Source organism: Python bivittatus, unplaced genomic scaffold (assembly GCF_059951505.1).
Source record: "Python bivittatus isolate LINGU-HERP-01145 unplaced genomic scaffold, Pbiv_v1 ctg000980_np1212, whole genome shotgun sequence".
Classification (NCBI taxonomy): domain Eukaryota; kingdom Metazoa; phylum Chordata; class Lepidosauria; order Squamata; family Pythonidae; genus Python; species Python bivittatus.
In genome coordinates, this window is record NW_028277125.1 from 6759282 (window position 1) to 6777503 (window position 18222).

At 46.8% G+C, this 18222-nt stretch overlaps 1 protein-coding gene across 2 annotated transcripts in view; it reads right to left on the reverse strand.

Annotated features, from left to right (window-relative positions):
- The window catches only part of CLCN2 (chloride voltage-gated channel 2), an 80098-nt gene extending 74629 nt beyond the window's left edge, over window positions 1–5469 (reverse strand). For both annotated transcript variants that reach the window (XM_088132305.1, XM_088132303.1), the window contains exon 1: window positions 5332–5469. In XM_088132305.1, coding sequence (XP_087988431.1) covers window positions 5332–5385 — 54 coding nt within the window. In that variant the 5' untranslated portion in view covers window positions 5386–5469. The remainder of the gene's footprint in view (window positions 1–5331) is intronic.
- Window positions 5470–18222: the final 12753 nt, after the last annotated feature.

Below are 18222 nucleotides of genomic sequence, written 5' to 3' on the forward strand. Positions count from 1 at the left end.
TGCAAACACAATCAAAATGAGAGAGACTGGCACAATGTTATCCTGCAGTTTGGGGGCAAGTGAAGATTTGAATCTGGGTTTCCCCACTTCTAATCCAAGCCCATAATCCTTTGCATGGATTCTTGGCCCCAGAATCTGCCCTTACAAGCAATTCAATCCAAAACAGGTTTAGCATTTAACTTAAACGGCCCCAAAGACTGGTGATGGGGAACAGGAACCCACAAGGAACAAACCAGAAGGAAGAACCAGGCAGAAAATGTGAGCTTCTAAGATTTACCAGGGAGGGTCCTGACGCAGCACAGAGATAGGGAGGGGGGTATGACAGGGAGGTTGAAAAGCAGAGCATGACAGCGGGAACCAGACTTGCCTGTGGCTACAGAATTGCAAAGCTGAACAGGCTGAATCCAAAGGAGGAAGAAAGGAACTAAAGTTTGTCTAGCAAGGGAAGGCACTGATGTCTGGCTCATGAGGCGGGGGGAACACCCATTTCGATGGAAGGGGCCTGGATGGCAGCAAGGCTAGATCAGTTGAGCAATTCAGTGTAATTACTGAAGTGATCCATTTCTGGTTTGGAACATTCTGATGGACCAGAAATTGATCAAGGAGGATGGGTTGGCACAACACTCTAAACCCCAAACATCCAAACTAGGTCTCACATCCGATCAACCTAGCTTGTGTGAATGAAGCCACTAAGTTAAAAGTTGATGGTGCTAACCACTGGAAAATGTGGTGGCACAATTTGGAACGAGATCCCTTCCCACTGCACATCTGGGTCATATTTTTCGTATGTATTTTCCCTCTTACATTTAAGTACCTCTCATAGTGACAGTAGGAGAAAAAGCTTAGCAGATGCTCTCTTCAAAAGGTACTACAACCACCTCCCCAACCAGATGCCTTTAGATGTGTTGGCCTGCATGTCCGGGGCAGGGGACGATGGGAGCCAATATCTAATCATCCGGAGGGCACCGTGTTGGAGAAGAGTTTGCTTTTTGAAAAGCTTTCAAGATTTAAAAGCATGGAAGAGTTTTCAATTTTAGGCTACACCATAGCCCTTCCTCTCACGCAGCTCCCATCATTCCCAGCTAGCAATGCCCCAGCTGGCTCCAAGTTCTGGAGAAGGAGGACAGACCCTTGCTAACTCTCACCTTTGCAAGGGAGCTTAACGGTGCTGCTCCAGTTATGATGACGACAACAATGACTGATGTTCTGTCCTTCTGTCCAGAGCTGAAACAATAATGCACTTTCTTTTGCTGGCCTTGGACAGGCACTCCTCAACCCAGCCTTTCCTCTTCTCCCTCCTGTGCCAACGTGCAATAACCAAAAGTTTTGTGTGTGTTTTTTCTGCTCTCCTAGCTTCAAACTCTAGCAAGATCTTTAGAATGTGCACCCAGGCAGCATTTGTCCAGCTAGTGGCTAGCATCTCCAGCCCTACCATTAGGCAAATGGTTAGTTTATTTATTTGCCTTGTCTTTTTATTCCCAGAAAAAGGCATGAGTTGGATTTTCCATCTCAGAAGTCCAAATTGTTCCTCCAGGATGAAGGTACTTTGTGCTGTTCTCCTTGAGTCAGCCAAGTGTCCAAAACTGGCCAGCCAGGACACGTCCAGCCCCTGGGTTCACCCAACAGCTCTGAGCAGGCCAGGTTAAACAACTAGCAGACGCATTTGTGTAACATGCCAAGTCTGGTCAGTTCTAACCTGCACTGGATTTTCCCCCCCTTCAGCTTAAGAGCATTGCACAAACCTAGCCCCTTTCATTCATGCATGGTTTCATGTATCGTGTGAATTGGAAAAAACAGGTTCATTCAAAAAGCACGTTAAATCCAGAAGCACGTGCAGGTCCAACCTGTACAAAATAAGCCACTCTAAAATCTGCTGGTTGGAAGCTCTATCCTCAAATTCCCAAAAGCAGTTTTGGGAGGTCCTGATCTCTTTGCCTAATCTAATTTGCAGGAAAAGTTTTTTCTAAAACATTCCTGTTTTAAATATGTTCTATGACATCCCTTCACCTCTAGTATCTGTTAAGCAGGTTGCTCATTACTAGTTAAGAGGCTGACAGCCCCACTAGAGAGACTGGGAAACCAACTCCACAGGAAGGCTAAAACTACTTTTATTGAGACTAGGTATAACAAGAGAATCTGGCAATTCTGATGGGGCTGTACCACCTCCTCCTCCTCCTCCTCCTTATAGCTCAGTGAATTAGGGAGGGGTCTGCCTGAGCCATTTCCGAATGTTATCTCACCATCCAGCACTTAAAAAATGTATCAGCCCCCTTTTCTCTAGCCAACAATTCCTGCTTATCTCCATCAAGGTCCTCTTCCTTGCTCTTTACAGAGGCCTCTGGCTAGCATAGTGTTTCTCAACCTGGGCAACTTTAAGACGTGTGGACTTCAGCTCCCAGAATTCCCCAGCCAGCATGGCTGGCTGGGGAATTCTGGGAGCTGAAGTCCACACGTCTTAAAATTGCAAAGGTTGAGAAACACTGGGCTAGCACCTAAAAGGCACATGTGGGCACCAGGCCAGCCTCCCTGGAGATGCAATTCACAATGCGGTAGATTTATAACCTGCTTTTCATTCAGGAGCTCAAGGTGACCTCCTCCTCCTCCTCTCAGAAAAACAACCCTTCGAAGTAGGTTGGGCTGAGAAAGAGCTGACCCAGTCCTACAAGTCAGCTCTTTCCCCCAATATATTCTCTCGCAGCTGCTGTCCCCCCCGGCAGACTGTATACTGCCCCAACCTATAAAAAGACAGAATGCAATTGTAGGAGAGGAGCATGAGTTTTCTCGACAATGCTTCTCAATCTAGCCTACAGCCTTGGGATCTCTTGGTGGTCTCCTATCCACATGCTCCCTATGGCTGACCCCATGTGGCTGCCTAGCTCAAATAATGCTAGGCAGGAACTATCACTGCCTGAGGTGTAGGCTACTTTCAGAGTCTTTGTACAGATGCCACACCGGTCTCTTAGCTACAAGATTTCTGCCTTATGTATCTGCACCATTTGTGGCCAATTCAACTCTCCTAGCTTCCCCGCTGTGCCACAACACAAGATAGTGGCCTTCTCACAATGCACTGAATGCACTTTCTGGGTTTATATAATACATTGCATCATCTAATAAAGGGTCTGGGTTCACACAACCCATGCTAAGCCGCCCACAGGTGTGCACCAACAAATTAAGGTTAAAGCTAATCAAACATAGGAAGTTGTGAGAATTGATCTGCTAGGATTTCAGCTGACTGGATTTAAGTGTGCTGTGAGAACATGAGCCAGGGATGATGCCCATCACAGTACTGCCCACTGTGGACAGTTCAGGAGGAAGACCGAAACCACAATGTCCCCAGATCACCTTCATTTTCTGCTGCAATCCTCTTGGCTGCAGTTACCCAGGATTTCCTGCCTTGGCAACAGGGTTTCTTAGGGGGGCTCCTAACACGATCACTCTGGAGTCCTTGGTGCTCTCTGAGCTTGGTGGTTGGCTTGCAGACGTTTCATTACCTGACTAGGTAACATCAGCACTTGTGAGTGTGGGGTTTGCTCCCTGTTTATATACAGTAGGTTGCCCTCCCAGTGTTGGTGGGGGTGTGGTTTAATTAGGGGTACCCTAATCAAGGAACTACCAAGGAGAAAACCACACCCCCACCAACACTGGGAGGGCAACCTACTGTATATAAACAGGGAGCGAACCCCACACTCTCTCGCACTGGTGATGTTACTTAGTTGGGTAATGAAACGTCTGCAAGCAAACGACCAAGCTCAGAGAGCACCAAGGACTCCAGGGTTCAACCCAGAGCTACAGAGATTCTCTTCTATTGACAATTGCTCTTTTACAGCATCTAGGCTACGGTAAATGCCTTTCTTCACAGCTCCATTGCACACCTTGTTCTTTCCCTCATGGTTTGCCAAGGCTGGCAACTTCCAGTTGCCTCAACTACAACATCAGAGACCACCTTACTCAGAGTGAGTGTGCCCACCTTGTAAGAAAGGGCTTGCTCAAGGCCTGCCAAGTGGAAGAGGTAAAGAGACGGGCCAAGGCAAGCTTTCTCTGTGATTGCACTAACTCTGTGAACACGCTACCCCCACAGATAAGGTTGGCCCCTTTGCTCTTGGCATTTTAAGCAGGCATCAGATCTGGCCTGAAGTTGGCCAGCCATTCTGTTTGTGCCCTTTTTTAGGATGTTGGGTCGGTTATTTCTGGACTGCCTATTTTATGTTTTCCTTGTTTAACCACCCAGAGTTGATCGGTTGGATTATTATAAAAATGGTGTGAAATAACTAACGAAACTAAACTAAATGGTTATAGCTGGGAATTCTGGCAGGTTGAATTCCATGCTTCTGGAAGTCCCCAATGTGTTTATGTATTAGGTTTATATCCCACCCGTTTTGTTCAGGAGCCAAGTTTGGACAACACTGCCTTAGAACAACAGCCCTGTGAGGGAGGCTGGCCCAAGATCACCCAATGTGCTTCTGCAGTTAAAGATGGACAAGAACCAAGGTTGCCCTCATGCCAGTCCAACACTTTCACTCAGATTAGGAAACACTACTTGATCTACACCCCAAAATATTTTCCCTCCTCCCTTTGCTTGGCCCAGTTCAAGCCATACAAGGGGTGCTCAGGTTGGCATCTACGCAGAAGGCTGGCCTGCTCCATCTGGTACCTGGGAAAGCCAACAGCTGTGCAGATTCACACATTTCAGTTAACCAAACCAGCCGGCTTGTCCAACAGATGAAGCTACAAGGAACCTAATTAAGGTTCAATGCACCTGTTGGGTCTTCCACTGGCCTGGTGAAAGCAGGTGGTGCCAACACAATCTGTCAGGGGCAAACCCGGATGGGTGCCAAGCCCTACCAGTCCACCTGCCACGCTGAAACCTTCTTCGGAAGCATGGCCCCCATCCTCTCCTTGTCTTGCACCCGTTTCTCTCTGGGACTCCCGGACTGCTGCAGTCCGAGAGGGGTGGGAAAGGGGCTGGAGGCGAGAGGGCTGGAAGGACGTGGCGAACGACACAGCGAGCACCCCGTTTGCTGCCGAAAGCGACGGACTCCGTACCGGGCGGGACCGGGGCAGCTCTTGCTTACAAGTATCCTGACTGGCGGAACTCCCGGCCCTAAAACCACAGGATTCTCCACACGCTCAGAGGCTGCCTGCTTTCCCCCTTCCTACTTGCTCCCTCTCCGGTTTGACCTCTCCAGCGCGAAAGGTCCCGGCCGGGTTCGAGACGCCTTCCAGACGGGGAGGTTTGGGGACCGGCACTCTGCGTATGATCAGAGCCGCTCTCTCCTTTCCGCGCTGGAAACAGAAGCCGCCCCCGGCGGGGAAGGCGCAGAGGCCACTCACCAGGGTCTGCTCGTACTGCAGCGCCCGCTGCTCCAGGCCGCCCTCCGCCGCCATCCTGCCCGCTTCTGCGGCTCCCCCGCTCCCGGCCAGCGGTGCCTCCGAGCAGCCCCGCCGGCGCGTCCCTCCCCTGTGCGGCGCTCGGCCGCGGCTCCTCTCCTCCCTCCGCTTCCCTACGCCCCCGGGCGGGGAGAGGAGGGGAGGGGCGGGACGGGACGGGACTGGCTGGCCGGAGCAGGCCGAAGGGAGGTCCCGGCGGCCGCTCCGCTCCGCCCCGCCCCGCTCCCGCCGGACCCGGCTGGGGCTCTGCCGCGCTGCGAGAAGCGGCGCCTGGGCGGCTCGCAGGACGCTTCGCGGACCGGCCACCAGCTCGCGCGGCCCCCGGGCATCGGCTAAGCTGGACCGGCCGGACTGCTCTAGAGATCTAGACCGGGTGCCTCGTCCCCGATCAGCGTGCAGGGGAGAGCTCTCGTTCACACAACTCGCTGAACCCCGTTACCAACTGCCCCCGGATTCCCGGATTGCAACTTTGGAGAGGGAAATTCGGTTTGGCCGCTACAGCCGTCGTTTATCTGACCCTGGCTTACTGAATGCAGCAGAATGGGCTGGTTCCGGCAACACACTAAGGCGTAATTTACGGTGAAGAAAACATATGGCTAGGTTCACACATTGCACTAAGCCATAATGGGGTTAATAGGGTTTCGCTCAGCGGGGGTGAACCCGGTCAGAATCTCTCCCTTCCTTCAACCCTAGTTTGCATTTAGTCTTTTCCAGCAGAAGCAAGGAACCTGAACGTATGGACTTAGGTTCACACAACATGCGGGGTTAATAAAGGCAGCCAACACGCTGGCATAAGGTGCCCTGCCCAAATAAACAAGAATGGCTGGGTTCCCACAAAACTGTAAACTACCCAGTCCTGTTTTATGCTAGATTAGCATGTTATGTGAACTCAGCCCATGGGATCCTCCTTCACTGGGGGCCCCTCTCCCCTCCTCCCCAGAATAAGGAAGGAAACAGAATTGGCACTTGTCGAAATTCAGGGCTCTGCTGACTTGGAAGTGTTCAGACAATTGAATTTAGTTCTGCCTCTCCTTCCCCTTCCCAGATTACAGCAAAGTTCAACTCTGCCATTTACTGATTACAAGGCCTTGATAATGGTTTAGCACAGGCTTAATTCGCAGATTGTGCTAAACCATAAACCAGGATATACCAGGATTTATAAACCACATAAGTAAGTTGTTGGGTGGAAAGAGACTACAGGTTGCTTAATTTTCTGGATTCAGACAATAAGAAACTGGCTTGTTTCAGACAGCAGTCTTAACTAGATTAGTGAAGGAATGAATTTTCTGGTTTTGCACAGTACCTTGGACTCATCTGACAGGCTGGGTTCATGCAGCATGCTAAGCCTTAAAAAATTAGCCAAAGTTAATTCTAACCAAACTCAGCATCTTGTCCAAATGAGCCTACCGATCTGCTTTTATGCGTGTTATGAAAACACCTCTGCCAAAACCCACAAAATAAGTTAAAACTAAACCAAACACACCACGCCACCAAAAACAACAACAAACCCAAGTTCACAATAACCACGTTTTGCAAATGCATCTGCTTATTTTTACTTGATCCAGTTATTAAATGTGTTCTGTGAATGCTGCTATCCAGTTTCTCTTTCCCACAGACAAATCACGAAGCTTAAAGCTAACCAAGGACAATACATTGTTGGAACGCAACCATTAAAGTTTGGGCTGAGTTGAACGCTCATAGTTTTCCATTGGGGAAGGTTCCAGGAGAAAATGTTAATAATTAATCATATATATTTATCTAATCCTTCTTTAAGGAATTCAAGGCAGTCTCCTTTCTCCCCATTTCTCCCTCTTCCCAGAAATAATGAGAGAGTGTGATTGTTTCAGGGTTAAAAGCATCCTTGCTTGCTGGGGATAAGAATTTAAGTCCCCCAAGGGCCTGGATTCAGACCTCCTTAGACAGAAGCTTAGCTGGGTGGTACACACAGAAGTTTAGAACAGGATTTCTCAACCTCGGCAACCTTAAGATGGGTGGACTTCAACTCCCAGAATTCCCCAGCCAGTTTGCTGGCTGGAGAATTCTGGGAGTTGAAGTTCACCCATCTTAAAGTTGCCGAGGCTGAGAAACACTGATTTACACCACACCCTGAACCATACTCTAACCCACCCTGCATCAACACTAACCAAGCTTAGCACGCTCTAGGAATGCAGCTACTAAGTTTGAATCTCATCTGGTTAAATGTGTTGTGAGCCCAGCTATTGAAAGTAAAATGCTTCAGATCTTTTCATAAACTTTTGAGTAACTGATGCCCGGTCCTGCCCTGACTCAAGACAACAATTTAAACAATCAAGTGTCCTCATTGGTGGTTTTAGCACACTGATTGCATCAAATATACCACTTTGGAGATATAGGGTGCCATTTGGAGTTTTCTTCCTTCCTTCCTTTTCCAGGAAGTGCCAAGTATTCCAAAAGCTCTATCCACCAGGGCACTACTGGATGGCCCTTATGATCCCCCCTCCCCACCTCAAGACCTTTTCCCTCTGGCCAGGCCAGAGTCTGTCCTTGCAATCAAGGTTTAGAAGGCACGTGCTTTGTTGCTTTGGAGAGATCAGCAATGGTGGGTCGTCTTCTTTGTTTTTTTTTTAGTTGCTTGTTTTCTCCAGCTTTTATTCTTACGGGACTAAGGAAGCAAAATGCATCGATTCTTTGAGCTTAGGTGTTCCTCCCTCACTGAGTGGCAATCTCTCAGAAGAGCTGGACCTGTTGGTTCTTGGATGAGTGTGTATGTGTGTGTGCACACCTTCGAGTCCTGGAGACTGCCTGGACAAGTCCCTGCAGTTTTCTTGGTGAGGTTTTTCGGAAGTGGCTTCCCATTGCCTCCTTCCTAGGGCTGAGAGAGAGGGACTGGCCCAAGGTCACACAGCTGGCTCTGCGCCTAGGCAGGACTAGAACTCACAGTGTCCCGATTTCTAGCCTGATGCTTTCACCACTACACCAAGCTGGCTTTCTCTTGGATGGGAGACCTCCAAGAGAGACTTCCAAGAGAGTCATGGATGTAACCCCAAGAGGATAACGCCAAACCATTTCCATATCACCGGAAGGAAAACTACAGGGTCCCTGTGCTCCCCAGGGTTCGAGCTGGACTTAAAGAGTAGACTTAGTAGATGTTCTCATGACATGGTGGAGCTAGTTTAAACCTGAACATGACTGGATCTGTGTGGGACTGATGGATTAGGGTCAACTGACTCCTTTCAGGTGTTCTCATGTTAACCTAGTTAAGCCTATTCTTGGAACTGGGTTGTTGTGTTCTTTTAATGGGATAATGGAAATGCTTTTGAAAACAATGTTCATTGGTTTTTCATGCTTTCTTCCATGGTCCATGTCTGCCATGTATTTAGTTCTTTTTTGCATGCCACACTGTGCATTTTTCCTGTGTTGTTTTTGGAAACTTTACAGTCAGGCTGAGCCCGTCATCTGGCTACGCTGAACCCTAAACTAATCACACAGACTGGCTCTGCATATGCTAAGACCCAGGAATACACCCAAGTGAAAGCTAACCAAGCTTGACATGTGGGTGGACGCATCCTTGGGCCTTCAGCTGACCTGGTTAAGCAGGTTTTATGAATAGAGCCATAACTTATTGATCCTAAGACTGTCACCTGAGATCCCAGGAAGTCGTTATGGTCGCAGAGCCCCATGTGTGAAACACGCAAGTGAAGGCCATTTTCCAAAAATCTGAAGAACAATTATAGCAGTGTTTTCCAACCTCTGCAACTTTAAGCCATGCGGACCTCACCTCCCAGGATCCATGCTTTTGCTGTTAGTTTTCCTAATGCATTCCTGCTAGCTTTATACAATCATATTCTTTAAATAGTATCATAATGGATTGTACATCACCAGGGATGCCTGTTAATAAAGGTCAATATGGATATAAAATAGGCAAAAGAAAACACACACACACTTCTTATGCCAGATTAGTTGCGTTCGTGGCTTGTTACATCTTTCTTCCTTTTGCACCCACAGGTGGAGGATGCACCCAGAATCTTGGATCAGGGCAGAGTATTAACTGCAGCTGATCATTTCTGCAGAAGTCGTGATGCTTGGAAGCTGGCTGCTTGGCAGGAGGTACGTTGCAGAACAAGCAGAGATGTGTCTTCCTTCAGACAGAGAAACAGGCGGCAGTGGGGCGACTTCTGGATGAGGCCCAGCTCTGTTCCCTCAAGGCAGAGAGGGTGGAGGAGCTCCAGATCTCTCAGCGCCTGACTGGCATAGAGTTGCCGAAGTGGAACAGATCTCTCCGGTGCCTGTCACATGCTTGATCATCTACCATCAATTGAGGGGAGGTATTGCAGCCTCAGGTCTGTCCAAAACTGTCTTCTGGATCCTGGTTATGCAGAACAAATTGGAGATGGAAAGTTCACAGTTCTCATGTGGTTTTCCTCTAATCCAGGGAGGACACCAAAAGATAGGTTGATATCCTTCTAGGACAAGGATGATTAAAAGACTGTCTTCTCAGGGCCTGTCCTGTTTTCCTGTTAGTGGTCCAAAGCCTGGAATGGTCCACTCCACTGTAGAATAGCAATGCTAGTCATTTACAAGTTACTTGGAGGTTATGCAGTCAGATGAGATGCAAAACGGGGTCCACAGCATGGCCGTTCGCAACCCATTTAGCTGTGCCAAATCTTGTGAAATGTCAGTGTTTTTGTATGACATACTGTGTGATTGTGGATGAGACTGAAATCTCATGGGATTCAGTGATCTGAATTTGGGGAGTTTGAAAAAATTATTTTACTTCTTGGCACTTGCTACCTGAAAAGTTTGCTAACTGCTGAAATACAGATACAGGCAGTCCTCACTTAACAACTGCAATTGGGACTTGCAACTCCATCGCTAAGTAACATGGTCATTAAGTGAAAAATCACATGACCGTGCCAGACTGATGATATCTGTTCCACTGCAGTCATTAAGCGAATCACCCACAGTCATTAAGCACAATGTCACATGACCACAACTTCCTGCTGGCTTCCCCATTGACTTTGCTTATCGGGAGCCGGCTGTGAAACTTGCAAATGGTGATCACATGACCGTGGGATGCTGCGGCCATCGTAAATGTGTGCTGGTTGCCAAGCCCTTGAATGGTGATCATGTGACTGCAGGGATGCTGCAATGGCCATGAGTTCAAGGACCGGTCATAAAACTGCTTTTTCAGCACTGTCATAAGTTTGAATGATCGCTAAGTAGGGTGGCCGTTAACCAAGGACTACCTGTATGTGCATTGTCATAATACATTTGGGGAGTGGGGAGAACTTTCTGCCAAATTATTTTTTACAACTGAAAAACATTTGATGTGGCCAAAGAGGCAGAATACATTGTTTTGGTGGCCGCAGGTAAGCCATAGGCCATTTCTGGGCACTTACTCCTCTAAGTGTAGAATTCACTCTGCTCTGTGACTGTTAACTTCACAGGTGCTAAAAAGTGCTTGAGAGTCAGTTTGGTGTAGTGGTTAAGGCACCAGACTAAAAACTGGGAGACCGAGAGTTCTAGTCCTGCCTTAGGCAAGAAGCGAGCTGGGTGACCTTGGGCCAGTCCCTCCCTCTCAGCCCTAGGAAGGAGGAGGGAAGGGCAAACCCCTCCCAAAAGTCTTGCCAGGAAAACTGCAGGGACTAGTCCAGGCAGTTGCCAAGGGTCATGACTGAATTGAAGACACCCCCCCCCCAAAAAGGAGTTTTACAAGGCCTGCAATTTCATCCAATACGCTCAACCTGGTTACAGTATTGACCAATGTTCTGGGTTCTTACATTATATTGTGCAATAAAGGAGGCTAATGGTCTGGGATCACACAACATACAACAGGGAGGGAGGGAAGACAAACCAAAGTTAACATTAACTGACCTTTCACCGTTGTATGAACGCAGTTCCTAGGTCTGCTTTGCCTACATAGGCTATGTGATCAGCCCATTTGCTCCTGCTGGCAACCGAGAGGCCGATAAAGGTGGAGGACGTTTGCTGGCACGCAAGGCCAGGCTATGTGGCAGATGGCAGAACCCATCGCGCCATACTAGCTGAGTGAAAAACCTAGCCACCACTTTTGTGCAACATGCTTAGCTTGGTTAGTGTGAACCTTTTCACCCTTCATCTCCTGAACATGAAACAACGGCAGAAGTATTCAACAGGGCTTTTTACCAGATGGAAGTTACCTACAGGATGATCTGTCCCCAACCTGGTTAGTTGATCCTAAAAACCAGAAGCTATCCGCCACATCAACGTCTTCATTGGCCATTCTAAGGTCGGTTGCTAGATCCAGCGTCATTCCTTCGGTCTTCCTTATACAGGGAGTCCCCAGTTTAAGAACGAGTTCCCTTCCCAAGGTCTGTCCTTAAGTCGAATTTGTATGTAAGCCGGAACAGTATAATTGTATAATACTGTATAAGTCAGTGTCTCTCAACCTTGGCAACTTTAAGATGTGTGGACTTCAAGTCCCAGAATTCCCTAGCCAGCCATGCTGGCTAGGGAATCCTGGGAGCTGAAGTCCACAGATCTTAAAGTTGCCAAGGTTGAGAAACACTGGTATAAGTAGTATTGTGCATTGAACTCGAACCATTGTGTATTTAACCCGAATCATTGTGTATTTAACTTGAATTTTGCTACAATAGGCTCCATTCTTAACTCTGGGTCATCTGTAACCTGACGTTCTTAACCCGGGGACTACCTGTATTTAATTGTCGTCCCATTTTTTCACTCTGCTCCTCGGCTTTCATTATTTATGTCCTAAATGTAGAGAAGTAAGTGGCTGCCATGAGAACGCAGTGTGAAGGGAAAACACAAATCACAAATTCCACGGGAGGGACAGGAGTCCCTGTTCTGGATCATGTCTAAGTCTTAGCTTTCAAATTGATTATATCATACGTTAGGGGTATTCTCTGGTCACATTGCACTTGATACAGACTGGCATTGTTCTATGCCACTGATAGTGGTTCCTGTTTTGGGCAGTTGCACCGGGGCTCTCTTATGTATAAAATCCATCCCTGGATGGCTTTTTGTTCCGGCTTTTAGCAGCTCTCGATTTAGCTTTTTCAGCCCTGTAGCTGAGTTCATGTAACGCGCCATACTAGCTGGGTGAAAAACCTAGCCACCACTTTTGGGCTTCGCTTGGTTCGAGTGAATCTTGGTTAGGTATTTTTAAGGCTGTTGTGCCGTGAAGGAATTCTAACCCTGCTCCCCATCTTTTTGTTCTACTGCTATTTGAATGAATAAAGATGCTGCATCGTTAGCTTATAGCAGTGTTTCTCAATCTCGGCCGCTTTAAGCTGTGTGGACTTCAACTCCCAGAATTCCCCAGCCAGCCATGCTGGCTGGGGAATTCTGGGAGTTGAAGTCCACACAGCTTAAAGCGGCCGAGGTTGAGAAACACTGGCTTATAGAGAAATGGAAAGTAATGTGGTCCTTTTGACAAGCCATCATTCAATAAATAACCACAATGTTTTGCATACCTCTAAACGGAAACAATTTATACCCCATGCTGTCTATCCAGGCCCTGTTGTGTTAAATAAAGACAACTGACCCTCTGTGGAAGTGAGAGAGCTAATATTACGTCTCTCCCAGTTCTAAGAGATTATGCTAAAAGAGAAGATCACCAGAGCGTAACCACTGTAATTTGATCATTGGTAAGGGATGACAGCAATGTTTTAAACAATATTTATTTATCCTCACAATTAAACCTGGTCATTGTGCTAAACCTTATTGTGGATTCCTTGAGCGCAGCGTGTCCTGTGAGCACAGCAATTAAGTTTTATTTATCCAGATACAGGTTCTAGCATGTTGTGTGAACCCAACCAGCTTGTCAAAAATTACAGTGATCCGTGTGGAGTACAAACTGTTGCCTGTTGCATTATTAGAACCCACTAACTTGCTGGGCACAAGCAGGACAATAGTCATGATGATCCTATATAACAGAGTTCTTCAGCCTTCTTCCCCTAGATCTGTTGGAACTGCCATCCCATAATTCCGTTGTCAAGGCAACCAAAGGTTCTGCTGGGCTGGGAATTTGAGAGCTATAGTCTAGAGCAGTGTTTTTCAACCTTGGCAACTTTAAGAGGTGTGGACATCAACTCCCAGAATTCTCCAGCCAGCATGGGAATTCTGGGAGTTGAAGTCCACACCTCTTAAAGTTGCCAGGTTTCAAAAACACTGGTTTAGAACTTCCAGAATACATTGGATTACAGAAGACAGAGGTATAATAATTTCAGCTTTCAAGGTACCGGTTGATATTTTGACTGTACAATTTACTCTTATTTCACTCTGTATGTTTTCCTAGCAAGTAGACGTGCTAATGTGATTTTCCTGTCTGCAGAAATCCCTTTTCTTTTTCAGCCTTTGCCCTCACAACTACAGTATCAGCTGCAAACTCTGGCTGCATTCACACAACATACTGAACCTGGTACCGAATTAACTCACTTTCTGGGCTCACAAAGTTCATGAATGCTAAATGGTCCACAAAACCAAGGAACAAATAGCAGCCCTGTAGCATATTACCGTCCTTTTATTGTTCTTTGCTACAGAAAGGGACCTATTTTGTCCCTTGGCTATTTACTGTCACTGTGAGCATCCTGTGAAAACTCCGAGAACAACATCCCAACCAGGATGGGGAGTCAAATGAGATGCAATGAGAAAAGCCAAGTTTCTGGAATCCCATACGTACCTTGTTTAAATATATAAACATATTTGCAGAAGACATGCAAAAGCATGCCTGGTGTTAACCATGGGTCAGTTGATGTGATGGAATGGAATTATGAAGGCCAGGCTCAGGGAGAGAAACATTTTCTAGCTCGCCGGAGGAGCGTGGGAGCTAAGAAAATGTTTATCTCCCTGAGCCTGGCCTTCATAATTCCATTCCATCCCAGTTACTTACCTATCAATTTGATGTCAGCCAGAAGACATGTATTTAGCTGTGGATTTCCATTGGCTGGTATCCCAACCACCTTTAGGGTAACTGGACAACAACACGCCCTGTTGGTGATGTGTGTGTGCATTACAAATCGGGGTGGGGGGAAGAGATGTTTGTGATCCATTCCGAGTTGGCACCACTGCAGAAGAGATGGGGAAAAGTTTAATCTCCTCCCCCCCCACCACCCCACCCCACCCCACCCCACCCCATGTCTTCATCCCATTAATCCAGTGTCCAGCAGCAAGAGATACTGCAGTTGGAGAAGGCCTTTCATTGGACGCTCTAGCCTCCCATCTCTATGGCCGGAGTAGTTAAGCATAGATCCTTTGATCAATACAGGTTTAAATAACAGGACAGACACTGTTTTGGGTGACTCATACAATGATAAAACCATGCCCCCAAATTATGGTTCAATCATTTCCTCTTAACCACAATTTCACCTGTGATCTACATTTGAATGATGTGATGGACCTAACCACCCATTGGCTTAGCCTGTTGTACAAACTCTGTCTCGGTGCAACATACTTACCCTTGTTCTTAATTAACCCCTTTTTGGCCTTTGCCCAACACCTTGAACCAGAAAGTCACAAAGCAGGCTGCATTCACACACACGCAAAAGGAAAACAAATCCAAGGTTCACGTAAACCAGGTTTGGCATTTTATTTTTTATTTTTTTTTAGTAAAGTTACATTTCATCTGTTGTACAGGAGCTCAGGGCAGCGTACAGAGTGCTCCTTCTTCTGCCAACAGAAACAACCCTGTGAAGTAGGTTGACTAAGAGAGAATGGTTGACTCAAATCACCCAGGCTGAGATTAGCTTCAAACTCCTTAGTTTTACACCTTACCTACTACACTAGCGTTTCTCAAACATGGCAACTTTAAGACATGTGGACTTCAACGCCCAGAATTCATACTTTGTTAAGTATGTTGTATGAAGACAGTCTTTGGGTCCCTATCTCACTGAACATCAACTGGTTTGGAAAATCTTTTTTTTTTAAACTAGTCTGGGCTGCCCAAACAATTTTCACCCCCCGATAGTCTCTGGGGCTGGAATTGAGAGAGTTTGCAAGAATATCGCCCAAGACAATGGTCAGCGAGAAATAAAATTGGGGAAGAAAGTCTTCCATCAGTTCTTAGCTATTCAAGCATTTGATGCTTTCCTGGGCCAGCTTTCCCCTTGCAATGGAAATGTGCCTACTGTAGAGACTTACTGAAATAAAAAAACACGGCTACCATCCCCATCTCATTTGGCTATTAAATATGCAAACCCTCGAGCTGGAAATGCAAAGAGAAGTCAACGCTGAGACCAGAGGGGTGTGGAGTGGGGCCAGCTATCCACCTGCACAGTGAATGCCAGGCAATTTAGAAACTATTTCAGATGCACTGAGATGTCTGGAACAATGGCGTTCAGAAAACAAAATGTTTGCCTCTTAGCGCTGTAATTATGACCCTTGGCTTTCATGATTCAGTCATTTAATACCCTGGTTGTGGTGGCTAATCTGGGCAAGCTGAGTCAGTGGGGGTGTGCCTTTGTGGTCCAGGAACGCAGGAAACAAAAAAGCTGGTGACCTTTTTAACATGCGGTTCCCAAGCTTTGCATCTGTTGGTATCAAGCAATCAAGCTCTTGCCCTGGGTGCCCCGTCCTCAGTGTGTGCCTCCCCCACGTGCCAGGCAAGCGAACTGCCAATGTCTCTTCTAATGTCTCTTCCAGTGTGTCTGTCTAGTGTTGAGCAAATCTGGAGAAATGTACAGGGCGAAGCTCGATTCTTGTATCGTAGAATCATCGAATTGTGGAGTTGGAAAAGATCACAACTTCGCTGAGTCGAACCCTCTGTTGAAAACCAGTTAGTCCATCCTTGAGAGGTGACTGTCTAGCCCAGTGTTTCTTGACCTCAGCAACTTTAAGATGCGTGGACTTCAACTCCCAGAATTCCCCAGCCAGCACGCTGGCTGGGGAATTCTGGGAGTTGAAGTCCACGCATCTTAAAGTTGCTGAGGATGAGAAACACTGGGCTAGCTTCTTCAGTGGCAAGGGCTAAGTAAATCTTGGACAGCTGCTGAATTTTAAGCATAAATGGCCCTTAAAACTTTTTTTTTTAAACCAAATGTATCGGAGAAAAAAATAGAAGAACAATATCTCTGAAGTCTTCAAAGGAGGGAGAAATTCTGTATGGCTCTCCCTTAGTAGTGACAGCCGTAACACTGTTGAAAAAGCCCCAAGGAGTAAGTGTCCTCGTGTGTTCTACTACTGGAGGTGAGTGGAAGCCAAGGGAGAGGGTGCTACAATGAAAGAGAGGCAGGTGTGCCCACAGGGTATGGTCAAAAAAGTCAATATGGCAGCCGTGATGGTGTGATCGAAGCTCTGCCCACTGTTTTATATGTAACTCACGTAAAAAACAGGCGGAACTTTAATGGCATTGTCATTGCCACATCTTTGTGGCTACCTTGTAGCTAAAGGTGTGCAAGGATACCCTTTCCTCTCATCGGAATTTCTTTGGAATTCTCTACTCTTCCGAAAGGATTTTTGAACGCAAGCTCTCTTTGTGCACTGAGAGCTGATAGGGAAAAATGCAAAAGAATTTCTCAGCCTGGCATGATTAATTCCGATGGTTTTAAAACAGGACCAGACAAGGTGACAGAAGAAAAGGCCATCGCCAGCCATCAGCAAGGTGGAAGAGAGCATAAATGAGTGTCTCACAACGTAAACACTGACCTTTCTGTATGTACACTGCAACATTGCATGCCGGTACATAAATGATGGAGCTGCATCAGGATGTCACGACAGATATTTCCTCGTTCTGAAAACATTGTGGCTTGTTTGGGGTGTCTCTGTGCTACTCCAGAACCATGGGTGCCAAGCTTCTGACGATCAGTCCCTGAAGAATAGCAGCAGGGTAACCAAGCATACTTAACTTGGTTCCTGAATTAACCAATTTCCTAGATTTGCACAATCCATGGAATTGTAAACTAACCATATGGGTTGGTTGTCAGAACACTGTAAGCCATACCCCTCATCTCCAGGGTTAATACAGCTAAGGAGAGTATGTTCTTCAAACACATCTACTAGGTCTTTAACTCAGGGTTCAATATGTTGGGTGAAAACAGCCCCTAAGGAAGAGGGAGTTCAGCAGGACTTTTCTAGGTTGAATGATATCCTTCCCTAAACCTGCTGACAGCCACTAGTTCAGACATAGTACTGACCTGCCTCAACAAAATTGTAAAAGTATAATTCTCCTAGGGCAGTGTTGTCCAAACTTGGCCACTTTAAGATGAGTGGACTTCAACTCCCAGAATTCCCCAGCCAGAATTCTGGGAGTTGAAGTCCACTCATCTTAAAGTGGCCAAGTTTGGACAACACTGCCCTAGGGAATGGGATGGAACAAATCCTGAGGGAGTTTATGTTGAGGACAGGGGGTGGGGGTGGGGGTGGGAGTCTTCCTCTTAGTCTCTTTGGTCAGCTGAGGCCAACAGCAAATCATGGTTAGCAATTATTGAATGAACAGTGCCATATTAATGATGAAGATGTGCCATTAAGTCAATGTCGACTCTTTGTGACCACATAGATAGATTTTCTCCATGACAATCTGCCCCTAATGTGGCCCTTCAGAACTTCCAATGTAGCTCCCATCACAACTGTAACTTAGTCCCCCCTGGTTGTCCTCGTCTTCTCTTTCCTTCCACCTTTCCCAGCATCAGAGCCTTCTCCAGAGAGCTGGGTCCTTGCATAATTTGACTGAAATAGGATAATTTGAGCCTGGTCATTTGTGCCTTGCATGAGAACTCTAGGTTGATTTGTCCCATGATCCATTGGTTTGTTTTCTTGGCTGTCCACAGTCTTCTCAAGAGTCTTCTCCAACACCAAGGTTCAAATGCATCAATAGTCTTCCTATCCTGCTTCTTCAAAATCCAGCTTTCACTTCCATGGAGT